The 20,156-nt window shown below is 41.2% G+C and overlaps 1 protein-coding gene across 3 annotated transcripts in view; it reads right to left on the minus strand.

Moving 5' to 3' along the window:
- The window catches only part of hecw2b (HECT, C2 and WW domain containing E3 ubiquitin protein ligase 2b), a 132,051-nt gene that overhangs the window by 86,810 nt on the left and 25,085 nt on the right, over positions 1-20,156 (minus strand). For all 3 annotated transcript variants that reach the window (XM_035998791.1, XM_031292271.2, XM_031292265.2), the window contains exons 3-6: positions 16,830-16,937; positions 16,524-16,618; positions 16,251-16,326; positions 15,993-16,162 (exon numbers count right to left, since the gene is read on the minus strand). In XM_035998791.1, coding sequence (XP_035854684.1) covers positions 15,993-16,162; positions 16,251-16,326; positions 16,524-16,618; positions 16,830-16,937 — 449 coding nt within the window. The remainder of the gene's footprint in view (positions 1-15,992; positions 16,163-16,250; positions 16,327-16,523; positions 16,619-16,829; positions 16,938-20,156) is intronic.

Below are 20,156 nucleotides of genomic sequence, written 5' to 3' on the forward strand. Positions count from 1 at the left end.
GGGGGACCAGAGGGTGTGTGCCAATTACAGGGGTATCACACTTCTCAGCCTCCCTGGTAAAGTCTACTCCAAGGTGCTGGAAAGGAGGGTTTGGCCAATAGTCGAACAATGCGGATTCCATCCTGGTCGTGGAACAACGGACCAGATCTTCACTCTCACAAGGATCCTGGGGGGAGCCAGGGAGCCCATCCAGTCTACATGTGTTTTGTAGATCCGGAAAAGGCGTATGACCAGGTCCCCCGGGAGATACTGTGGGAGGTGCTGCGGGAGTATGGGGTGAGGGGGTCCCTTCTCAGGGCCATCCAATCCAATCTCTGTATGACCAAAGCGAGCGCTGCGTCCGGGTTCTCGGCAATAAGTCGGACTCGTTTCAGGTGAGGGTTGGCCTCCGCCAGGGCTGCGCTTTGTCACCAATCCTGTTTGTAATATTTATGGACAGGATATCGAGGCGTAAGTGGGGAGGGGTTGCAGTTCTGTGGGCTGGGGATCTCATTGCTGCTCTTTGCAGATGATGTGGTCCTGATGCCATCATCGGCCTGTGACCTTCAGCACTCTCTGGATTGGTTCGCAGCCGAGTGTGAAGCGGCTGGGATGAGGATCAGCACCTCTAAATCTGAGGCCATGGTTCTCAGCAGGAAACCGATGGAGTGCCTACTCCAGGTAGGGAATAAGTCCTTACCCCAAGTGAAGGAGTTCAAATACCTTGGGGTCTTGTTCGCGAGTGAGGGGACAATGGAGCGGGAGATTGGTCGGAGAATTGGCCCAGCGGGGGCGGTATTACATTCAATTTATCGCACTGTTGTGACGAAAAGAGAGCTGAGCCAGAAGGCAAAGCTCTCGATCTACCGGTTCCTACCCTCACCTATGGCCATGAAGGCTGGGTCATGACCGAAAGAACGTGATCCAGGGTGCAAGCAGCCGAAATGGGTTTCCTCAGGAGGGTGGCTGGCGTCTCCCTTAGAGATAGGGTGAGAAGCTCAGTCATCCGTGAGGAGCTCGGAGTAGAGCCGCTGCTCCTTTGCGTCAAAAGGAGCCAGTTGAGGTGGTTTGGGCATCTGGTAAGGATGCCCCCTGGGCACCTCCCTAGGGAGGTGTTCCAGGCATGCCCAGCTGGGAGGAGGCCTCAGGGAAGACCCAGGACTAGGTGGAGGGATTATATTGCCAACCTGGCCTGGGAACGCCTGGTTAATGTGGCTCGGGAAAGGGAAGTTTGGGGTCCCCTGCTGGAGCTGCTCCCCCCGCGACCCGACCCTGAATAAGCGGATTAAGATTGATGGATGGATTTTTTCAATGGTAAATTTGATTTTAATTCCCAGCTACATTATGCCATTTGGCTTCCAGCTGAAAGGGGCAGAACCCAGATGTGACTAAAAAGTTAGGTGGTTAAGTGGCTTTTGCTGAAATTCATTTGTAGCAAGAAAATTGGCCAAAAGTGTGGGATGGAATGGCTTGGATTTGTAAGTGTTAATAAAATGTCATCAGCGAACAGTCTGGCCTTATATTCATAGTCATCAATACTAATATACATCCACATTTATAACAAAGTCATGTAACACTGCCACAACCAGAATATTGGATTAAAAAGACATACAGACATTTAATAGCATGTAATGGCACATTTAGTGCCAGTTCAAAACTCGCTGTTTGGAATGGGCTGATTGCTTGGCCTCCTGTATTGCTGCTTATAGCTTTTTCAAGAACCATTGTACTATTGTAAATAACTTACAGAGGGACCCCAAAGCACTAAATATGCAACTGTATCCCACTGCCTAACTGTGTACTTGTAATTCAGAGGAAAACATTGTACTACTACATTTACCTGACAGAGAACGTTGCAGGTTCAGATTCTACTCACAAAATATCACAAATCGCAAATAAAATATGATGCACTGTTGTTTCTTAAACTATCCAGCATGCTGATAATGCCTCTCTTTTTACTTAACATTTGCAGCAGAACTTGTACTCTGCAGTCACAGGTGGTTTTACCATACGGCTAATGAATGTGTGTGTTCTATAATTAGTTTTTTATAAAACTCAACCCACATGTTGTAGCACGGTTTGGCTGTGGCTCGTGTAGAGATTCAACGTGTCCCCTAAATGGCTGGAGAAATGTGCACATCCACTGGTAACATAACAACATGCTGGAGAGCCCCAACGGGAACACACGGCCAGTGAAGTGCTGCGAAGCGTAGATTCGTGCCCAATCGCGGGCCTGGCTGCGAGTATGTGTCACTCTGTCTGTCCGTCCGTCAGTCTCTCTCTGTGTGCCTGATCACCTGTCTTGCTCTAGACACAGCTGAGAAGTCAAGACAGCCAAAATCACCATAAACCTGCGTGTTTTATTTTGAAATGTGTTTTATTATGTAAAGTATCCGGTGGCGCTGTGGCCTTCCTTTAAGCCTACTTGGCTTGAAACATTCGCTCACAGCTCGCAGACACGCCGTACCGTTCGCCGGCGACAACAAAACAAAGAGCCTGGGCATTTATCTAACATGTGTTTGTGTTGCCTATTTCATCATGTGCATGGTAGACAACAATCAGTTTTAGACAGGTGATCAGTTTTTGGTAGTGGTGTAACCGACCATAGTTGATCTGTGGTCCGTACGGATCAACACTCACGGTTCGGAATGCATGTGAACCGTGGATCAATTGCAAAGTTTAACCATAATAATAGTGTGTGTGAAATACATTTTTATTGTCGCTGTTACTTAAAGTAAGCTGATAAATTTCTATGAAGGGTTGCCGTGAAAAGATACAGGCAACAAAATTTTCTCGTCACGTGAACGCCGCATGTTAAAATCCGGTGCTTATATGGCACCGGTGCCTTAATGAGCGCTATCTACTGGACAGAATAGCAACTCAGATTTCGTAGCCTCATTTCGGTGCCAGTTAGCTAAATGTCTGCACTGCTCTCTGATACTCCAAAACCGACGTTACAGGCAACAGATGCATCGCTGCATGTCACATGGATAATGTTAGCCTACTGTTAGCTAGTAGCTGGATTAAACATGGTTTAAAATGCTGACAGCTAAACTGTAAACAGTGTAAAGTGTGTCTGTATTTCACTGTAGAGGATTCCAACACCAGGACGTACAACAGTCTGCCGCTAAAGCTAAAGGACACAAAAAACGTCATACTAAAAGTCACTGCTGTTGTCAACCTCGTGGTGCATTCAAAGTTATTGTAAAATACCTTTTCTCATCTGTTTTGTCGTTTAACCACAATTTACTGGTGAAAGAAGTAATTATTGTTGAAAGTTAATTTCATTACAATTTTAATTAATCATTTAAATTCCCCCTTTTTTGTGCTGATCCAAAAATGTATCCGATCCATGACTCAATACCGTGATCTGATCCGAACCGTGAGTTTTGTGACGCGTTACACCCCTAGTTTTTGGCATGACACTGGTAGCCGGTGAACCGCAATCAATGAGCCTTGTACCGATGTAGCAACGCCTCGCCCCAGCTGCTGTTCTGCGCATGTGTGGGGACACAAAGAGATTTCCCGATATATAGATAGATGAAAACGAGCCTTCCCCTTAGATAAGTGTTGCAAAGGTTTGGGTGGCTCAGTTCGGTTTCAGTTTGGCTATGAATAAATGCTGCAGCTTTTCAAGACCAATATTTGTGGCTATGTGTTCATAATGGCATGGGGTGCAACCTAGGTCTGGTCTGTTTAACAAAGTAACATTATTACTGGGACCACTATGGATGAACATTTAATATACAGGCATATACTAGGTTTCAGCCTAGTTAATGTTGACATATCCCACTTTTTTTTTTTTTAAGATTATGTTCGGGGCATTTTAGGCCTTCTTTACACAGGACAGCTGAAGATGTGAAAGGCGAGAGAAGAGGGGATGACATGCAGCAAAGGGCTGCAGGTTGGAATTGAACCTGTGGCTAGGACTGAGCCTTTGTGCATGGGGCTCACGCTCAACCAGGTGAGCTATCCAACGCCCCAGACATATCCCACTTTTTAACCATCAATATGACCAAATATTTCAATGTATTGCAGATAAAGAATCTTGCATATTTATTTCTTGCAGCAATTAATAAAGTAGCTCAGGCTGTGACAAGGAAATCATATCTGATGTGTTTACATAATTTAAGGTGTTTACGCCAAACACACATGCAAAATAAATTATATTGTTGAGATGTCTAAGTTTAAATCTGATCCAAATCTTACTCTATCATTATCCCATTATAACAGAATTTTGTCACGTGACTCTCCAGCCAACTCAATCATGACTTCCTAGTTGCGCTGAGGAGCTGAGTTTTTTTTTTAGTGCAGTTTATTTTTGGCCAATTTCTATACGAGGTATGTAGAATAATGTGATTTTGATGAAATATCACTATTTTAAGCTACGATTTGGTTAAAAAAGTTATAAAATCTGACAATAATGTCTTTTATGTGCTGATGGCTGCTTCCGTTTAACTTCTTTTCTCAGCTTTCTCTTGGGACGGACTGCCAGTTGGGACCCTACTTGGACATATTTCCTTTTGTGTGACTCTGGTTAGACAATTTTTCTTTTACGGTAGCAGTGCACAGGAGACGGAGCGTGTGGAGTGACAACGGATTACGGACCGAAAAAACTAACTTTAAAGAGAGTTGGACTGTGCATTGTTCAGGTTCAGGTGCACATGTACTGTTCTGTGAGTATTTGGGATTTACTTGTGTTTAGTCATCACCACTATGTATTTGTTATATGCTCAGGAGATGGTTTTGCTATTTTAATATATAGTTATGTCGTCTAACTTAAGATCTATTCGTTTCTCTGCCTGGAATGTTAATGGCCTGGGGAATCCCATCAATATAAGGTAGGTTATGTCCAGTCTTAAAAACACAAACATGATGTGATATTTTTGCAAGAAACGCATATGTCGATTGTAGAATCTGAAATATTGTGTGGAGGATGGGTAGGATATGTGTTCCATAGTGTGGGGTCTAGCAGGAGTAGAGGGGTCATTACACCGATTAGCAAGCACTTGCAATTTAAATTAATTAAACAAATTAAGGATAATTCTGGAAGAGTTGTTATCATTCTGGGTGAAATACAAGGGAAAGAACTAATTCTGGCTAACACATATATACCTAATGTAGATGATCAGGCATTTTTTTTAGATTTGGAAAATAAATTGCAACCTGTAGGGAACCATAATATTGTTACATTTGATAATGGATCCAGTTCTGGACTTCAGTGGGGTTGCAGCATGCAGGGCCCCCAGAGCCTCTCTCACATTACAGAAGATTTGTAAGATTTTTGGCTTGGTTGATATTTAGAGAATTTTAAACACAGCAGTCTTCAGGGGTGGCACGGGAGGCCTTCAAGGCTGTGATCAGGGGGCACATTATACAACATGTTTCATTTCGTAAGAGGAATAGTGCTAAAGCACTGTTAAAATTAGAGAGTAAAATCAAATACGCTGAAATGGAGATTAAGCAAAAAATGTTGCAGGATGGCCTGAGAAACCTGACTCAATTAAAATACCTATATAATAATATTCTATCTCAGAAGGTTGAATTCAATATATTCAGGGCAAGACAAAATTATTTTGAATCAGGAAACAAAGCAGGAACATTACTCGCTAGATGCATAAAAGAGAGGGAACTGGCTTCCACTATTTCTGTAGTTTGTTTTTTCTTTTTAAAGATTTTTACACTGATCTCTATAGGTCACTATCTACTTCTACTGATGAAGAAATGTGTTCCTTTAAAGAGCCACTAGGGCTTCCCAAACTGACAGATGAGCAAAGAGAGCTCCTTGATGCGGATTTGACTATAGAGGAAATTAAAGAGGTAATGGGGGCCCTGCCTGCGGGTAAGGCACCAGGGCCCGATGGCTTAACAGCAGGATTTTTTAAGAGTTTTGCAACTCAACTGTCTCCACTTTTGTTAAGAGGTATATAGAGAGGCACTGGAGAAGGGCACACTGCCACCAACTTTTAGGCAGGCTTTGATAACTTTGGTTACTAAGAAAGGTAAAGACTCAGGAGATTGTAAGAATTACCGCCCAATTTCTCTAATGTAGATAGACATTAAGATTATTTTAAAAAATAAATTGGCAAATAGATTAAATAAGGTTATTACTTCTTTAATTCAACCTGATCAGGTGGGATTTGTACGCATGTGTAGCTCATCAGGTGATATCAGGCGTCTCATAAATATTGCATGGTCTGTAGCTGATAAACAATCCCCAATAGCTGCTATTTGCCTTGATGTCGAAAAGGCGTTTGATATGGTTGAATGGGGCTATATGTTAGAATTTTTGGTAGGGCTGTCAAAATAATGCGTTCATTTTGGTTAATTAATCAGAGAAAAAATAACGTGTTAAAAAAAATAACGCAGACTAATCCATTCCAGCCGTTCTAGCCACCATTGGTCTATAAAATGAAAGAGGGAGACGAGAATGTGCTGCCTGGATCATTAATTGGAACATTTACTTGTAAAAATCTTCTTCCTGCCAACCCTGGCTACCGAAATCTGGTGCCATCGATATGTCTGCGCTCTTCTCTCTGATGCTCTGAAACAGACGATACAGGCAACACAAACACCGCTGCACTGCTAGTTAACACTCGACAGCAGCTAACGTTAGCCTACCGCTAGCTAGTAGCTGGATTAAAAACGGTTAAAATGCTGACAGCTAACGCTAAATGGTGTAAAGTTTGACTGTGTTTTAGCCGTCGGAAAAACAACACAGACGGTGCGTTCATTGAAACTGGTAAACTACAGCTTCGTGGTGCATATGAAGTTATTGTAAATGTCCTTTTCCCACCTGGTGGTTGTTTTCGTCATTCAACAGCAATTTACTAGTGAAATAAGTTATTGTTATTGTTATACATTAAATCATTTAATTTTGACCATATGGCCTTAGCAATAAACAAGCCGTTCTTTAATGTCACCAACTGTTGTTTAGTACCCTTTTTTTTCCTTTTCTTTTTTTACTTTCTTAAAAAGTATCGGTTCAGGCACCGTTAATTATGTATGCGATTAATTTCAAATAATTAATTACAGAGTATGTAATTAATTAGATTAATTGTTTTAATCGATTGACAGCCCTAATTTTTGGAAATGTATGGGTTTGGCAGGCATGAATCGGATTGACGAAAAATGAGAAGAGCCTTCTCTGTGTGCCCTCTTGACTTAAGTCGTTTTTATTTGCTTTCCTCCTTTCATTTTTCTTCAAGTGCATTAATTTGCTTAAGCTGAACAGCCAATCAAAGTAATTTCATTAACTGACGAGCTCTGACACAGATTCAACATGTTGAAATGGCCAGGAAAAAGCCAGCGAGGGTTGACAAGGGTTTACTAGTGGTGACAGGGCGGGATACAACACAAAAACTGCCAGACACACCGCCTAACAGCCGACCGTTTCCATGGTGTGTCACCAACTTAACATCAAAGGAGCCTTACTATTGAACTTAAAAATGACCAAAACCCTCCATAAAAATAAAGCACTTTATTTATAGTCAATGAAATGGAAATATAAGTTGGGTATACATCAGGGGCGGAGCCAGACGATATAAACATTCGGGGTTTAGCCCAAACCTAGGGGGGCCCGGAATCTTAAGAGTTCAGTTCTGTTTAGTTTGTGCTTAGCTGATAAATTTGCTACATCAGAATCCATGAAATGGAAAAAAGAACAATTGAAGCTTTAACTGCACTACAAGGTTTATCGTGTATTTTTAAACAATACACAAGTATTAATAATGTAATATAATAAAACAATAAAAATCTGTTTTAAACAAGAACAATTTATTAATTCATGCATTTCAATTTATACAAAAATTATCCTTAACAGGTAAAATAGAAATTTAGAAAGAAAGCAGTACAGGTGAGGATGGAGGCCAGGTGAGGATGAAGACCAGGTGAGGAGGGTAGTGATGGTGTCGAGTGGAAGAAGAACGGCAGCACTTCTGATAATCCTGCAAGAAATGATAAGCACAAATCAATCAGAGGCAAAACATACGACTAACAATCAAACAAACCTAACCTAACACCTTTTTAGGGGACATTTTTTGGCCTATGGTATCCACCTTATTATTCACGAAGAGTGGCACGGACATTTGTAAATGGAATGTGTCTGGCGTCCGATGTCATCCGCTTACAGTTATTTCTAGCTGTACAAAAAACCTTGTTATGCTTCTTGATATTGGAAACTGGTATTTTTCTACCCTACCCTATTATTTTGATGTATTGAATTTGTCATAATTGTAAACACTAGTTTGCAGTGTTGGGAGTAACGCGTTACAAAAGTAACGCAATTACAGTAATGTATTCCTTTTTGCTGTAACGCAGTAATATAACGCATTACTAATTAAATTTCGGTAATATTATACTCGTTACAATCTCAGTAACGCGAGTTACAACGCATTTTAACGCAACATTTAGTGGTGCATTGGTTTCTTTAAGAATTCACCAACACCGCGACACATTTCTTCACAGGAAAAAAAAAAAGCCGTATTATTTTCCTGTCGCTGTATTCGATGGTTGAGATGATACATTTGCGAGATGGATATTATTTTCAGGAGTTATTACGCTGCGTTGAAGTGAGCTGTCCTGTTTCTGTTCCCGTGGTCAGAACCAGAACCAGAGACGGTACGGACAGCATGTATGTCCCAACAGGTGACGGTACGTCAGCGGTTGACAGATATAAACATGTCGGGAATTAATGTTGAGGCTTGCTACACGTAAATATCATTGCATTTTTATCAGCCGTGGAGAGTAACTATGCCTGTAGTGGAATGGCTTCGAAAGACGACCAAAAACGCTTGTCTTTTACTGTGACCATTTACTGTTCAATATGTTGCATTTTTACAAACAAGAAAGTGAACAACTTGAGCTTGACGGACATGTTGCATCTCAGTAAGCTAGCAAGAGTAGGCTAAACAACAGACAACTTCCGTGTAGCTTACTTCAAAATAAAAGCACTTCCTGTGACGGTTCGCAGTAAAACTAAATTACTGTTAAATAAGGTTGTGTAGGCTACCTTTTCACAAATCAGCTGTAAATCAAGTACTGTAAATAATGTTAATAGTGAGTTTTAATCACACTATAATTGAACATTTCCTTTAGAGTGTTTTAACCTAAACAACATGAATTTCTTATTGAAGTGCTATAAACAAACATTTTACAACCATGCCGTACTTTTAATTGAGTATTTTCATTTTCTCCTACTTGCCTATTATACGTTTTACTTATCTATTTTGTATAGCTTTAGTTACTTTGCATATTTATATTAATTATACAAAATATGAATAATCTATGATGTATTAAAGTGGATAAAGAGGAGACTTTATTGATCCGGTGGTGAAATTCACAAGCTAGCTGCCAAATCAAACTTCCCCTGTTATTTTGGTGAAAGTAACTCAAAAGTAATGCAAAAGTAGTGTAACGCATTACAATTCAGAGACAGTAATATTGTAATATAACTAATTACTCTCAAATGACAGTAACTAGTAATCTATAATGTATCACATTTTGGAAGTAACTTGCCCAACACTGCTAGTTTGTAGCACAAATATTTTTATCATTAATAGCACTTTGTTATTCATCTCGTTATTTCCCTATGAACCGGAAGTCTCACACATTCACAGAAAATAGCTTACTTAGCTTCAAAGTTGAAAAATAAGGTGGATATACTGATTGCATGTTGTGTGGCGTAAATGGATATGCATATGGACTATATGAGGGGTGGGGGGGGGGAAAATTGAGTTTTGATTTACATGAGCTATAAGCCCTTATCATCAAGATTAAAACAATAAAAGGCTTGAAATATTTTACTTTTTATGTAATGAATGTAGAATATATTAAAGATTTACTTTTTAAATTAAAGTATGGGGGGGGGAATCACTTTTCCAGTGATATTGATGCATCTGTACTTGGAATTGTTGTCATCAGGAGGAGGAAATAAACTTTCTCATGTCTTTCTGATCTTTATCACTATATTTCTCAATTAGTCTCTCTTCTTATCCCACTAATGTGCCGAGATTAGCTGTAAAACATGCCCTGAGATAACTTAGCATTTGATACAAGCTGTGTGTTTCGGTTTTACGAGTGCCCCCCCCCCACCCCACCCCACCCCCCTGTGTACATGACAAATCATCCGCCCATCTCTATTAGCAACTAATTTCTCTAAATAACAACTAATAATGTTAACTCGCTAGCTAGCCAGCAATACAGTCACTTAACTCAAGTGTTACAACAGCGGATTCACAAACCTGCAACACTTGTCCGCAGTTCGTCTGACGCTGCTCCTGAATCTCTCCGGCCGGTGAGGTCTGTTACTATGGTTACTAGTGTTCCTGTTCCGTATAAAAAACTTTGTTATATCCATAACTTCAGCCGGTTAGCCAGTAAGCTCGCGACACCGATGAAACATACAACATGCATGACAACAGCCCGCCAGCCCCTGATGACAAGTTAACGACGAAGAAGAAGATTTATATTCTTCTTCGTTAGTTTTTATTGGCAGTTGGCAAACAAGCTGAGTGATGCGCGATGCGTTACCGTCCGCCACCACGCACGGTACTAGAGCTTTTGTTTCATTTTTTGCCGCTCCAGTCAGAAAGACTGAGAGAGGATATGAAACAAAGTTGAAGTTATTTTAAAAAACCTAAAAGATTCGGGGCTTTTGACAAAACATTCGGGGCTTAAGCCCAGTAGCCACCCCCCCGCTCCGCCGATGGTATACATAATGCACAGAGCAACAACTTTAACTTAGATGTACACTGTCCCGATCATGTCCTCCATCAGAAAAGGTAAGTAAAAGGAAAAGTAAAAGGTTTGTTGTATACTGAGTTTTGTCAGCTGGTAATGTAGACAATGTAGGTTAGTATGGAGGAAGAAATTGATTACCTATAGACCCCCTTATCATTCTGACATCTTGAGGTGAGAGGTCAAGGGACTCCTTTGAGAATGGCCTAACTTTGGAACGTTATTTAGGCCCCTTATCGACAAGCTAGCATGACATGATTGGTATCAATGGATTCCTTAGATTGTCCAGTTTTACTCGCTTTACAACTGAGCCTGCTAAAAGAAAGTAGTGTCAGAAGGTATTGCCAACGCTAAATAACATTTCAGACTGCCAAATCCATACAAAGACCAGGCAAACCCTATTTTTCTTGAAGGGTAATTTCGTTTTTTTCAACCTGGACCCCATTTCCCCATGCATTTGTGTCTAATAAACTGATGTGACCAAAAATCTTTGAAATTGGTCCATTATTGAGCAAGATCAAAATGAAGGGCCAGCGCGAACCAAGCTGCAATGTAACCTAACGGGGCAATTGGCACCCTTGATTTTTGTCCACTAAAAGTGTTTTTTTTTGCCACTGACAGGCTAAGATTGTTATAAAAAGTGCCTGACAACATTATCAATCTCACGAGGTCACTTCTTGTCCAAAGACAGCGTTGTGAAAAGGCATTCCGGGAGTCTGTTGTTTCGGAGTAGGCTACAGAAATTATAGGCTCCTGTTATCTAAAAGATTTTTAGTGCAGGCAGCGGGCAGAGGAGGGTGAAGCAGCGGCGGGGGGGCTGCAAGGCTCGGGATATTGGTGGTGCTTCCGTGGGTGCTATGCCCCGATATGCCCAAAAATATCTTCTCAGGAGTGGGACCTGTTGCTGCCAGATACTTTCGGACCCACCTTTTTTCATCGTCTTCCATTGCAACCCCGTTGCTGCAGGGAGCGTGCAAGCTCTTGTGCAAAATTACTTCCACTTCTAGACAAAGTGGATTTATTTCTAGGTGTTCTGAAGAACACTACTGGATCCTGGAAACACACGTCGTGTTTCAACGCTGCAGAGAGAACAACACGTTCTCTAGAAGGAAATCGGACACAGACACCGTTGTTTCTTCAAAGTCAACTCTGGCTTGTTCCCCGCTGTCCCGGGGACCAGCAAGTTTCTCTGTGCCGCCTACGAGCGACACAGACCCGTTCTGTTTTTTCTGTGGAAATCTATGGACCGAAACAAACGGCCTGAACACACAGTAAGAAGGCTTAAGGTTTTCTGGGCAGAGGAATCGTGTGTTTTATTAATGTGTAGAGGCATAATGTTGCCATTGTTTACCATTAATGTGATCGATTGATAAGCGCTACTGTTGCGCGTGTGATTTATTAATCTTTGATGATGACCGCTGGGTCAGATCTATTTCTGTGAATGTACTCTGATCACGGTGCATTGTTGATATGTTGTGTTGAATATTGCAGCTAGCTTGTTAAAACTGTAATTGCTACCTGCTAACTCCCCTTTCACAGAGTTTTAGTTATTGTACTGAGTGAGATAATCAGGTTTTTCAAAGTGTCTTTCTCTTCCTAAGGGGCTTTCTTTCCTCTTTTACGAACACACGCGCACACACACACACACACACACACACACACACACACGCCCAAGTGAACAGCTGGCCAACAGCGAGTCACGTGCGTCGAATAGCTACACAGCTAGCACATAGCGAAGTAGTTTAGTGCAGTGCTTCTCAATCTTTTTTAAATAATGTACCCCCTATCAAATTTTTTCTCAGCCAAGTACCCCCTGACCGGCCCCAACCATTTGAGATAGAAATAAAAGCTATGACTACGATATAGTGACGTGCCATCATTATGGGATTTATTAAACATTGTAAATGAAAAACATTTGCAATAAAAACATTTGCAATAATAGACATTTGCAATAATAAACATTTGCAATAATAAACAATGTATCATTACCGATAACCGATCATGCAGTTTAAGTACCCCTTGACTGGCCCCAAACATGTTTGACAAAAGAAACCTATATAAATTATATATATACAAAGACCAAATACCTCGTTATCGATACCGCAACGATATCGTAGTGTTGACTATTGGTGCTTTCACAAAATATTTACACAATGAGATATTTGATAAATAATCATCAGTAATGTGGATATAATGTCTAAGTGGGGAAAAGGCAAATAATAGAACAGTTACAACAGTCACAATCAGGTTGGCCAAATGCTATGATGGACTTCACTGGTGCTCTGTCCACATCTTCCCTGGAGAGGAAAGTATCCACCTGAGAAAAGCAGGTGAGATCCCCCTGTACACATGCCCATTTCCACAACTCTGCTTTCTTCAGAAAACCACCCACCTTGTCATACAGGTTCAGAACGTGGGTGTCCTTGCCCTGCAGACACACATTCAGCTCATTCAATTTGCTGAATATATCTGCCAGATAGCACAGCTTTGCAAGCCAATCTTTATCTTCAAACAGGGTGGCATATGGAGATCTTTGCTCTGACAAAAAGGTGTGCACCTCCGCCCATAGTTCCAACAGCCTGTTCAGTATCCTCCCTCGAGATAGCCAGCGCGCTTCTGTGTGTAGCAGCAGTTGTGTGTGTTCAGCTCCCATGTCCTCACAAAGGCGGTGAAACAGTCGTGCATTGAGTGGCTTTGACTTAATGAAGTTAATTACTTTAAAGCATTGTCATTCAAAACGTCATGCAACACAGGGCTTATATTTTTGGATGCCAGTGCTTCCCTGTGTATGACACAGTGATTCCACATTGCACTTCTGGATGTTTATTTCTAATACGCGCCATGAGCCCTTTAACACGGCCTGTGATTGACGCAGCTCCGTCAGTGCAGACACTCTTGTAGTTACTCCAGTCCAGCTCGTTTTCAATTAAGAAATTATTCACAACATCCTCTCCTGTTGTTTTCCCCTCTAAGCTCTTGCAAAAAACTACATTTTCATAAATGTCGTCGATATCTCACAAAAGCAATGAGCTGTGCCTTGCCACTGACATCGGTCGACTCATCAAGCTGGAGTGAAAATGCTTCGCCAAGTTTTCCCACAACTTGTTCAACAATATCCACTCCCATTCTTTCTATTCTGCAGGAAACGGTGTCATTAGACAAAGGCACCGTTTTTAATTTATCCGCGGCATTTTTGTCTCAGCTAATACAACAGCAGCTGGGAGTAACAGGTCCTCAGTGATCGTGAACAGCTTATGACGTCTGTAGTGCTTTGGCTGATGTTGTGGAGACTTTTCGCATTGTTTCCTGCGATGATCTAAACTCAGCAAGTTTTCTCTTGAAAAAGTCTGGTGGTTTTCCAACATGACACTGATGTTTGGAGCTGAGATGTCTCTGGAGGTGCGCCAGTTTCATCGAGCTGTTAGCTAGTTTCTCCCCACAGAAAAAACACAATGCCTGGTGAGGGTTGCCGTTTGTTACTGTGAATCCCATCAAAACATACCCCTCCTGATATTGACGGTATTTTGTTGGCTCCACTTTGACTTTCTTTTTTTTTCATCCTCCCCGTTCTCCGCTGTAGTATTGCTATGTTTTAACCAGGATTTCATTTAAATGTCTGTTTGTTTCCAGTAAAGCAACTGGCTTCCTGCTCAGCGTGATTCAAATTCTTCTTCTCTGATTTAGGTAGTTTCCAATCACATTTAAAATAGAAACATTTTATATAAAAATGTGGTTTACATAAATATTTCATTAAACCTATTTTCGTATGATATTTTTAGTAATCATGGATGATTTTGTATATCTTTTAAATTAAATGAAATTAATTAATAAATTATTTTTTATTTTTTATAAATCTCATGTACCCCCTACAGTACCGCAACGTACCCCTAGAGGTACGCATACCCCCATTTGAGAATCACTGGTTTAGTGTGTGGGTCTGCAACTCTGCTTCTTGGAGCGTCTTTTTTGTGTCAGCAACCCGTTAGGTGGACAGCTAACGGGCCAGCTTAGTCACGTGGCCTTGCAACGCAGCCCACTACCGCCCTCTTGAGGTTAAATAGCTTTTGTGCAGCTAGCTTCAAAGAGCTAACGGCTAATCTGGGCGTCACCAAGCAACCCCCGGGTTTTCCTCTCTCTCTCTCTCTCTCTCTCTCTCTCTCTCTCTCTGACACAGAGAGCGTCTCATCACATGCTGTTGTTTTCTGCTTTGTTTTGTTGTACTTTAAAAAAGGGTATATTGGTTTTAGTTGATCAAAGGATTACTGATTGGCCATTGATGATTTTGAAGTTAATAAATTCTACTATACTTTAATTAGCAGTTGTCTGTGATTATTTGTGTACTTATTGTAATAATTGCTGGTTGAACACAGGTCAGTGCTCGGAATCATCCTTCCCTTTGTTCCTTTAGAAAATACCAGAAAATGTATTAATATTGATAAAACATCTTTGATAATTTGCCAATAATTGGATCTGTACACCTACGAATACCCAACACCATCCAATTATAATGACCTTATCCACATTGTCGAAATCATTTAAATATTGAGCCAGGGCACTGACAACATTTTAGATAACAGGAGCCTACAATATCTGTAGACTACTCCAAAACAACAGACTCCCGGAATGCCTTTTTCTCGACTTGTGTTCCATTCCACATCGCTGTCTCGGACAAGAAGTCACCTTGTGAGATCGATATTGTTGTCAGACACTTTAAATAACAATCTGAGCCTGTCAGTGGCAAAAATGATCACTTTTAACAGACAAAAATCGAGGGTGCCAACTGCCCCATTGTTATTATTCATTGTGATCTTGCTCAATACTGGACCAATTTCAAAGATTTTGGTCACATCAGTCTATTAGACACAAATGCATGGGGAAATGGGGTCCAGGTTGAAAAAACCCGAAATTACCCTTTAACATGCCCCCCTAAGTTAACACTGCTTCAATAGCTAAATGTTACAGGGCTGACTTTAACGTTAGCTAGCCCCGCTGTTCATCTATTGCAGAGCGCTTGGGCATCCCTGCAGGTTACAAATTGTGTGTAACAGAATGGCGTGGTTAAACAGTCTAAAAGGATCCACACAAATCGGTTGAGATTCACAAATATATTTCCATTGAAAAATGCAAAGTTGATGTACACATCATGATTTACTGCATGAGTGATAAATTAGAGGCACAGACACGGATACACATTCACCATTAACACTTATTTCATTTCTTTTGGATGCCATGGTGTGTGCATTTCTATAGGTGTGTGTGTGTGTGTTTATGCTGACCTCCCCGTGCCACACAGGGTTGGTGGTGTTGGCTATGATGGAGGAGCGTCTCTCCTGGCCATGGTGAGTGAACTTGTGGAGGCCGCTCCTCTTTCCGGGCTGAATGGACATCTTCAGGTAGGGATCCGGGTTGAAGAACATGCCCTTCTTCAGACCCACCGCCCGGATGTCTGAAGTGGGAACACACACATTCATAAGCATGTTTATTTTTTACTGGACCACAACTACACCACAATTCCACTGAATCAGTCCTCCCACCTGATAGGGTGAAGCTGACTAGTTTTCGGCAGTGCTCAGTCTCTGATTGGTCCTCCACTTGGCCTTCACTACCCACCTGATGAGAAAACAACCAATAGGAGAGCAGTATGAGTGGGAGATAAGTCAAATAAAAAGATCTGAGGGAAAATAGAAAGAAAGGCCTGAATAAAGGAGTAGAAACAGAAAATAAGAGATGATGGTGAAAGATTGGAGGTGGAGGAATGACTGTAGGGATCTGAGGGGGATGTAGATGGGACACACACACTGACATACCGGTACTCCAGGGTTCTTGACAGTGATGCAAGGTGTTGTTGCTCTTAATGCTCCACTTACACCATGATAGTATTTAAAGCAGATCTTAGTCTCTGCTGTGGAGAGAGAACACATACACAAATAATGACATATCTATGACATCATCAGGTTTTTTTCTCTCTGACGTCAAGTCAGAGAAAAAAAACACTGAAGACACTATACAACTTATGTGTAAACTGATCTTCAGCTGTAAAATCGGTGGAATTCCCCTTTTAGCAACACATAACTGTAACTAAGACAAACACAGCGCCCATGGTCTTGACTCACACTCCATGAAGTAGGGTCCTTGCTCCAGTCTCCACACGATCTGTCCTCTCTGGGTGCCATTCACTCCACGATTCTTGGAGTCCCATACATTGGCCACACATGTCTCATCTGTGAAACACACATTTACATTCACAAGACATTCATTTGTGTTACTCTGTCTTTTGTTTCAATTACACACTTGGCTTTACACAGATGCTTTTGTAAATTAGGTAACAGTTGTAAGACATTTTAGTAAAGGACAAACAGCTATTGCTCGACTCACTTAACAAGGCAGCAGCATGTACGACACCTCAGCAATGACAGATTTATGTGAACAGAGTACAGAGAGTTGGCAGTTACATATTTCCGATTCACTAAAGTCAAGAGTGGGAGAACACATGAAAGACAAAAGCACAAGAGTAAAAGTAGACTGAAGTTCTTGTCTGTACTACAACCCAACCTTTATCACTTCATTGTTCTTCTCCTGCCCCAGGAGCAATTCTAGGATCCGACCTTTAGGGGGGCTCAGCCTCTAATGAGAATGTTACACGGATACAGTGCCTTGCAAATTTGTTAACCCCCCCTGCTAAATCAGTAATTTCATTAGCCGATAATCTCTGAGCTAGCTACTGAACAAAAACGTCAGCTACACTGTAAGAAAAGTCCGTAAATATATATGTACCATGTTAATGTGAAGGAATATTCCGTAATATTTTTTTACAGGAGTTTTAACCGTATTTTTTAAGGACGCATTGCATTGTGGGAGCATGAAGCGCCGTTACGTGTTAAAGTCTGAATGAAGAAGCGGTCATCAATGGACGTTTACCTTTCAAGTTTCATCTTCGGAGTTGGGGAAACCTTTATTGCACTTCTGTGGTACAAATTATATTTTCTTTAAAATAATAATATATATATATATATATATATATAGTTCTGTATAGTTTTAATAGTTAGTAGAAAGAGTTGTCCAGTCTGTGTTAACCTGTCTTTAACGTTACCATTAACATTACCGGATAAGCACAATGCGCCATTAGTAGCTAACCAGCTAGCTAACACCAGTTAGCGAGACAACGGGCTAAAGTTACCATAGGCCCAGCCTCAGTCGAGCCACCTATTCGGTCATGATACACAAATGATAAAGCTATCATAGCCCCAGCCTCAGTCGATCCACCTATTCGGTCATGATACACAAATGATAACTTAGCCATTAGCTGTCTGTTTTGGCTAGTTGGGCCGGCTAAAGATAGTTAACCGGCTAACGGCAGTTAATGAGTGCCGTCATGTTGGCTTGTAATGTCTGTGAATTTAAATGCATCTCATTGACAGAATACCTGAAGCACTGCAGATCACACAGACATCTTAATAATGTACTTTTATCATGTGGCCATAAAGATTGTGGAAGAAGGTTTTCCTCATTCAACTGCTTTGCTGTTCACATGTCACGCATCAGACAAACTTGGAACCGGAGTGTGTCTGTACAGTTGAAGTGTTTGTTAAATTTTTGCAGCAGAGAATACGCAGATGTTAAACGGCTTGTGTCTCACTTGAGTGACCACATACAAGAGGGTCTGACTGTAACTTGTCCCTCTGATGGATGTTCTTAGACATTTAATGTAAATACATCCTTTTCATCTCATCTGTCCAGATATCACAGAGGGTGGAGTGTCACCCAGATAGCACCTGTTCATCTGTGTGAAGCTGCAGAACAGTATTTTCCAGGTGAGAGGGCACATGTTGCAGAGAATGAAGGAATTGATGTGAGTAATGCAGACCAAAGTAATGATGTTGATGTAGACCAAAGTAAGGCTGCTGAGAGTGATAAAGTGCAAGATGCCTACACAGAAAATCTAGCTCCATTTTACTTGGGTTTGCAGGCAAAGTATTTAGTCCCAGTTTTACTCCACAATTACAGAGATAGCAAATGAGATGAAAACTCTTCAGGATATTCAACAGGAGTATACAATGGATGTGCTAGCTCATTCCCGGCTGCCGCCCTGTTTAGCACATGACTTGTTCGAGGGTGTTGTGGACTATGACCTGGCAATGTGTTTGCAGTGCTTAAATAAAGAAGAGAAGTGGTTCAGTTACAAGTCACTAAATCACAGACTCAAATTATTTCCAGGTGAAAGCAGCAACAAGCCAAATGCTATTCCAAACAAAGGAAAAAGGCTTGGAGGCCATGCAGCCCAAAACAGGCGGCTATTGCGGTTCCTACCTATTTTGGTACATGACAGAATTGAAGATGCTGACAATGCTGTCTGGCAGCTGGTACTTCTTCTGAGGGAGTTAGTCGAATGTGTCTGTACACCTAGCCTCTCAGAGTCTCAGATTGCTTACATGAAGGTACTGACTGAAGAGTATGTGGAAATGAGGCAAGAGTTATTCCCGCATTCAAATCTGAGACCAAAACACCACTATCTTCTTCACTATGCAGACTTGAGTCTACAGTTTGGTCCACTCATACATACTTGGACCATGCGCTTTGAAAGTAAGCATAGCTATTTCAAAAGATGTATCAGGTCAAGTCAAAACTTCAGAAATGTCACCAAGTCACTCACTGATAGACATCAGCTGTTTCAGGCTTATCAGAGTCAGGGCAGTTTTTTCAGCCCCAGGTTCAGGTGTCAGACTCCACTAGCTTTTATCCAGAGCTCTATGATGGTGGCATAAGGGCAGCAGTTGCAGACTTTGGACTTAACTCATCTTACTCAGTTGTTACAGATAAAGTGCAAGTTAAAGGCACTTCATATCCAAATGGTATGCTTGTCGTACAGAGATATACCAAAAGACAACTACAGTTGGGGGAAATAGCAAGCATTGTTATCAAAAGTGAAACAACTGTCCTGCTTTTGCTGCGGGGGAAAACTGCCAGCTGGGTACCTGAGCTTGGCGTCTATGAAATTGACAAAAATAGTTCCAATAAGCTTATTTGTGAAAGTCTTGACAAGCTTAATGACTATGCTCCACTTTCTTTTTACCACAGAGGTGCAGGGTTACTCATCCCACTCAAGCATATGCCACTATGGAGCTTGTGAAAGAATTAGTTCAGAAAGCTATGCCATCGCTCAGTAATCATGTAATGGACTCACTCATGGCAAGACTGGAGGAGATTGGAGTAAACATTGTAGATGACCTTAACTAAGTTTTTACATTTATAAACCAAATCTTTCTGCACTGTACCATCTGTATGTCCTATAATCCACAGGTTACCATTGTTACAGACTTGGACTTTTTGTCCAAAAGCATCACAAGTGTATGTAAAATTTGGATCACAGTGTTCTGCTGCCCTGTTAAAAAAATGAAAACTTGAATTCAAAAAATCAAAAAAGCATCATGAGTATGGTGCTA

This window comes from Sander lucioperca, chromosome 24, assembly GCF_008315115.2.
Source record: "Sander lucioperca isolate FBNREF2018 chromosome 24, SLUC_FBN_1.2, whole genome shotgun sequence".
NCBI classification, from domain to species: domain Eukaryota; kingdom Metazoa; phylum Chordata; class Actinopteri; order Perciformes; family Percidae; genus Sander; species Sander lucioperca.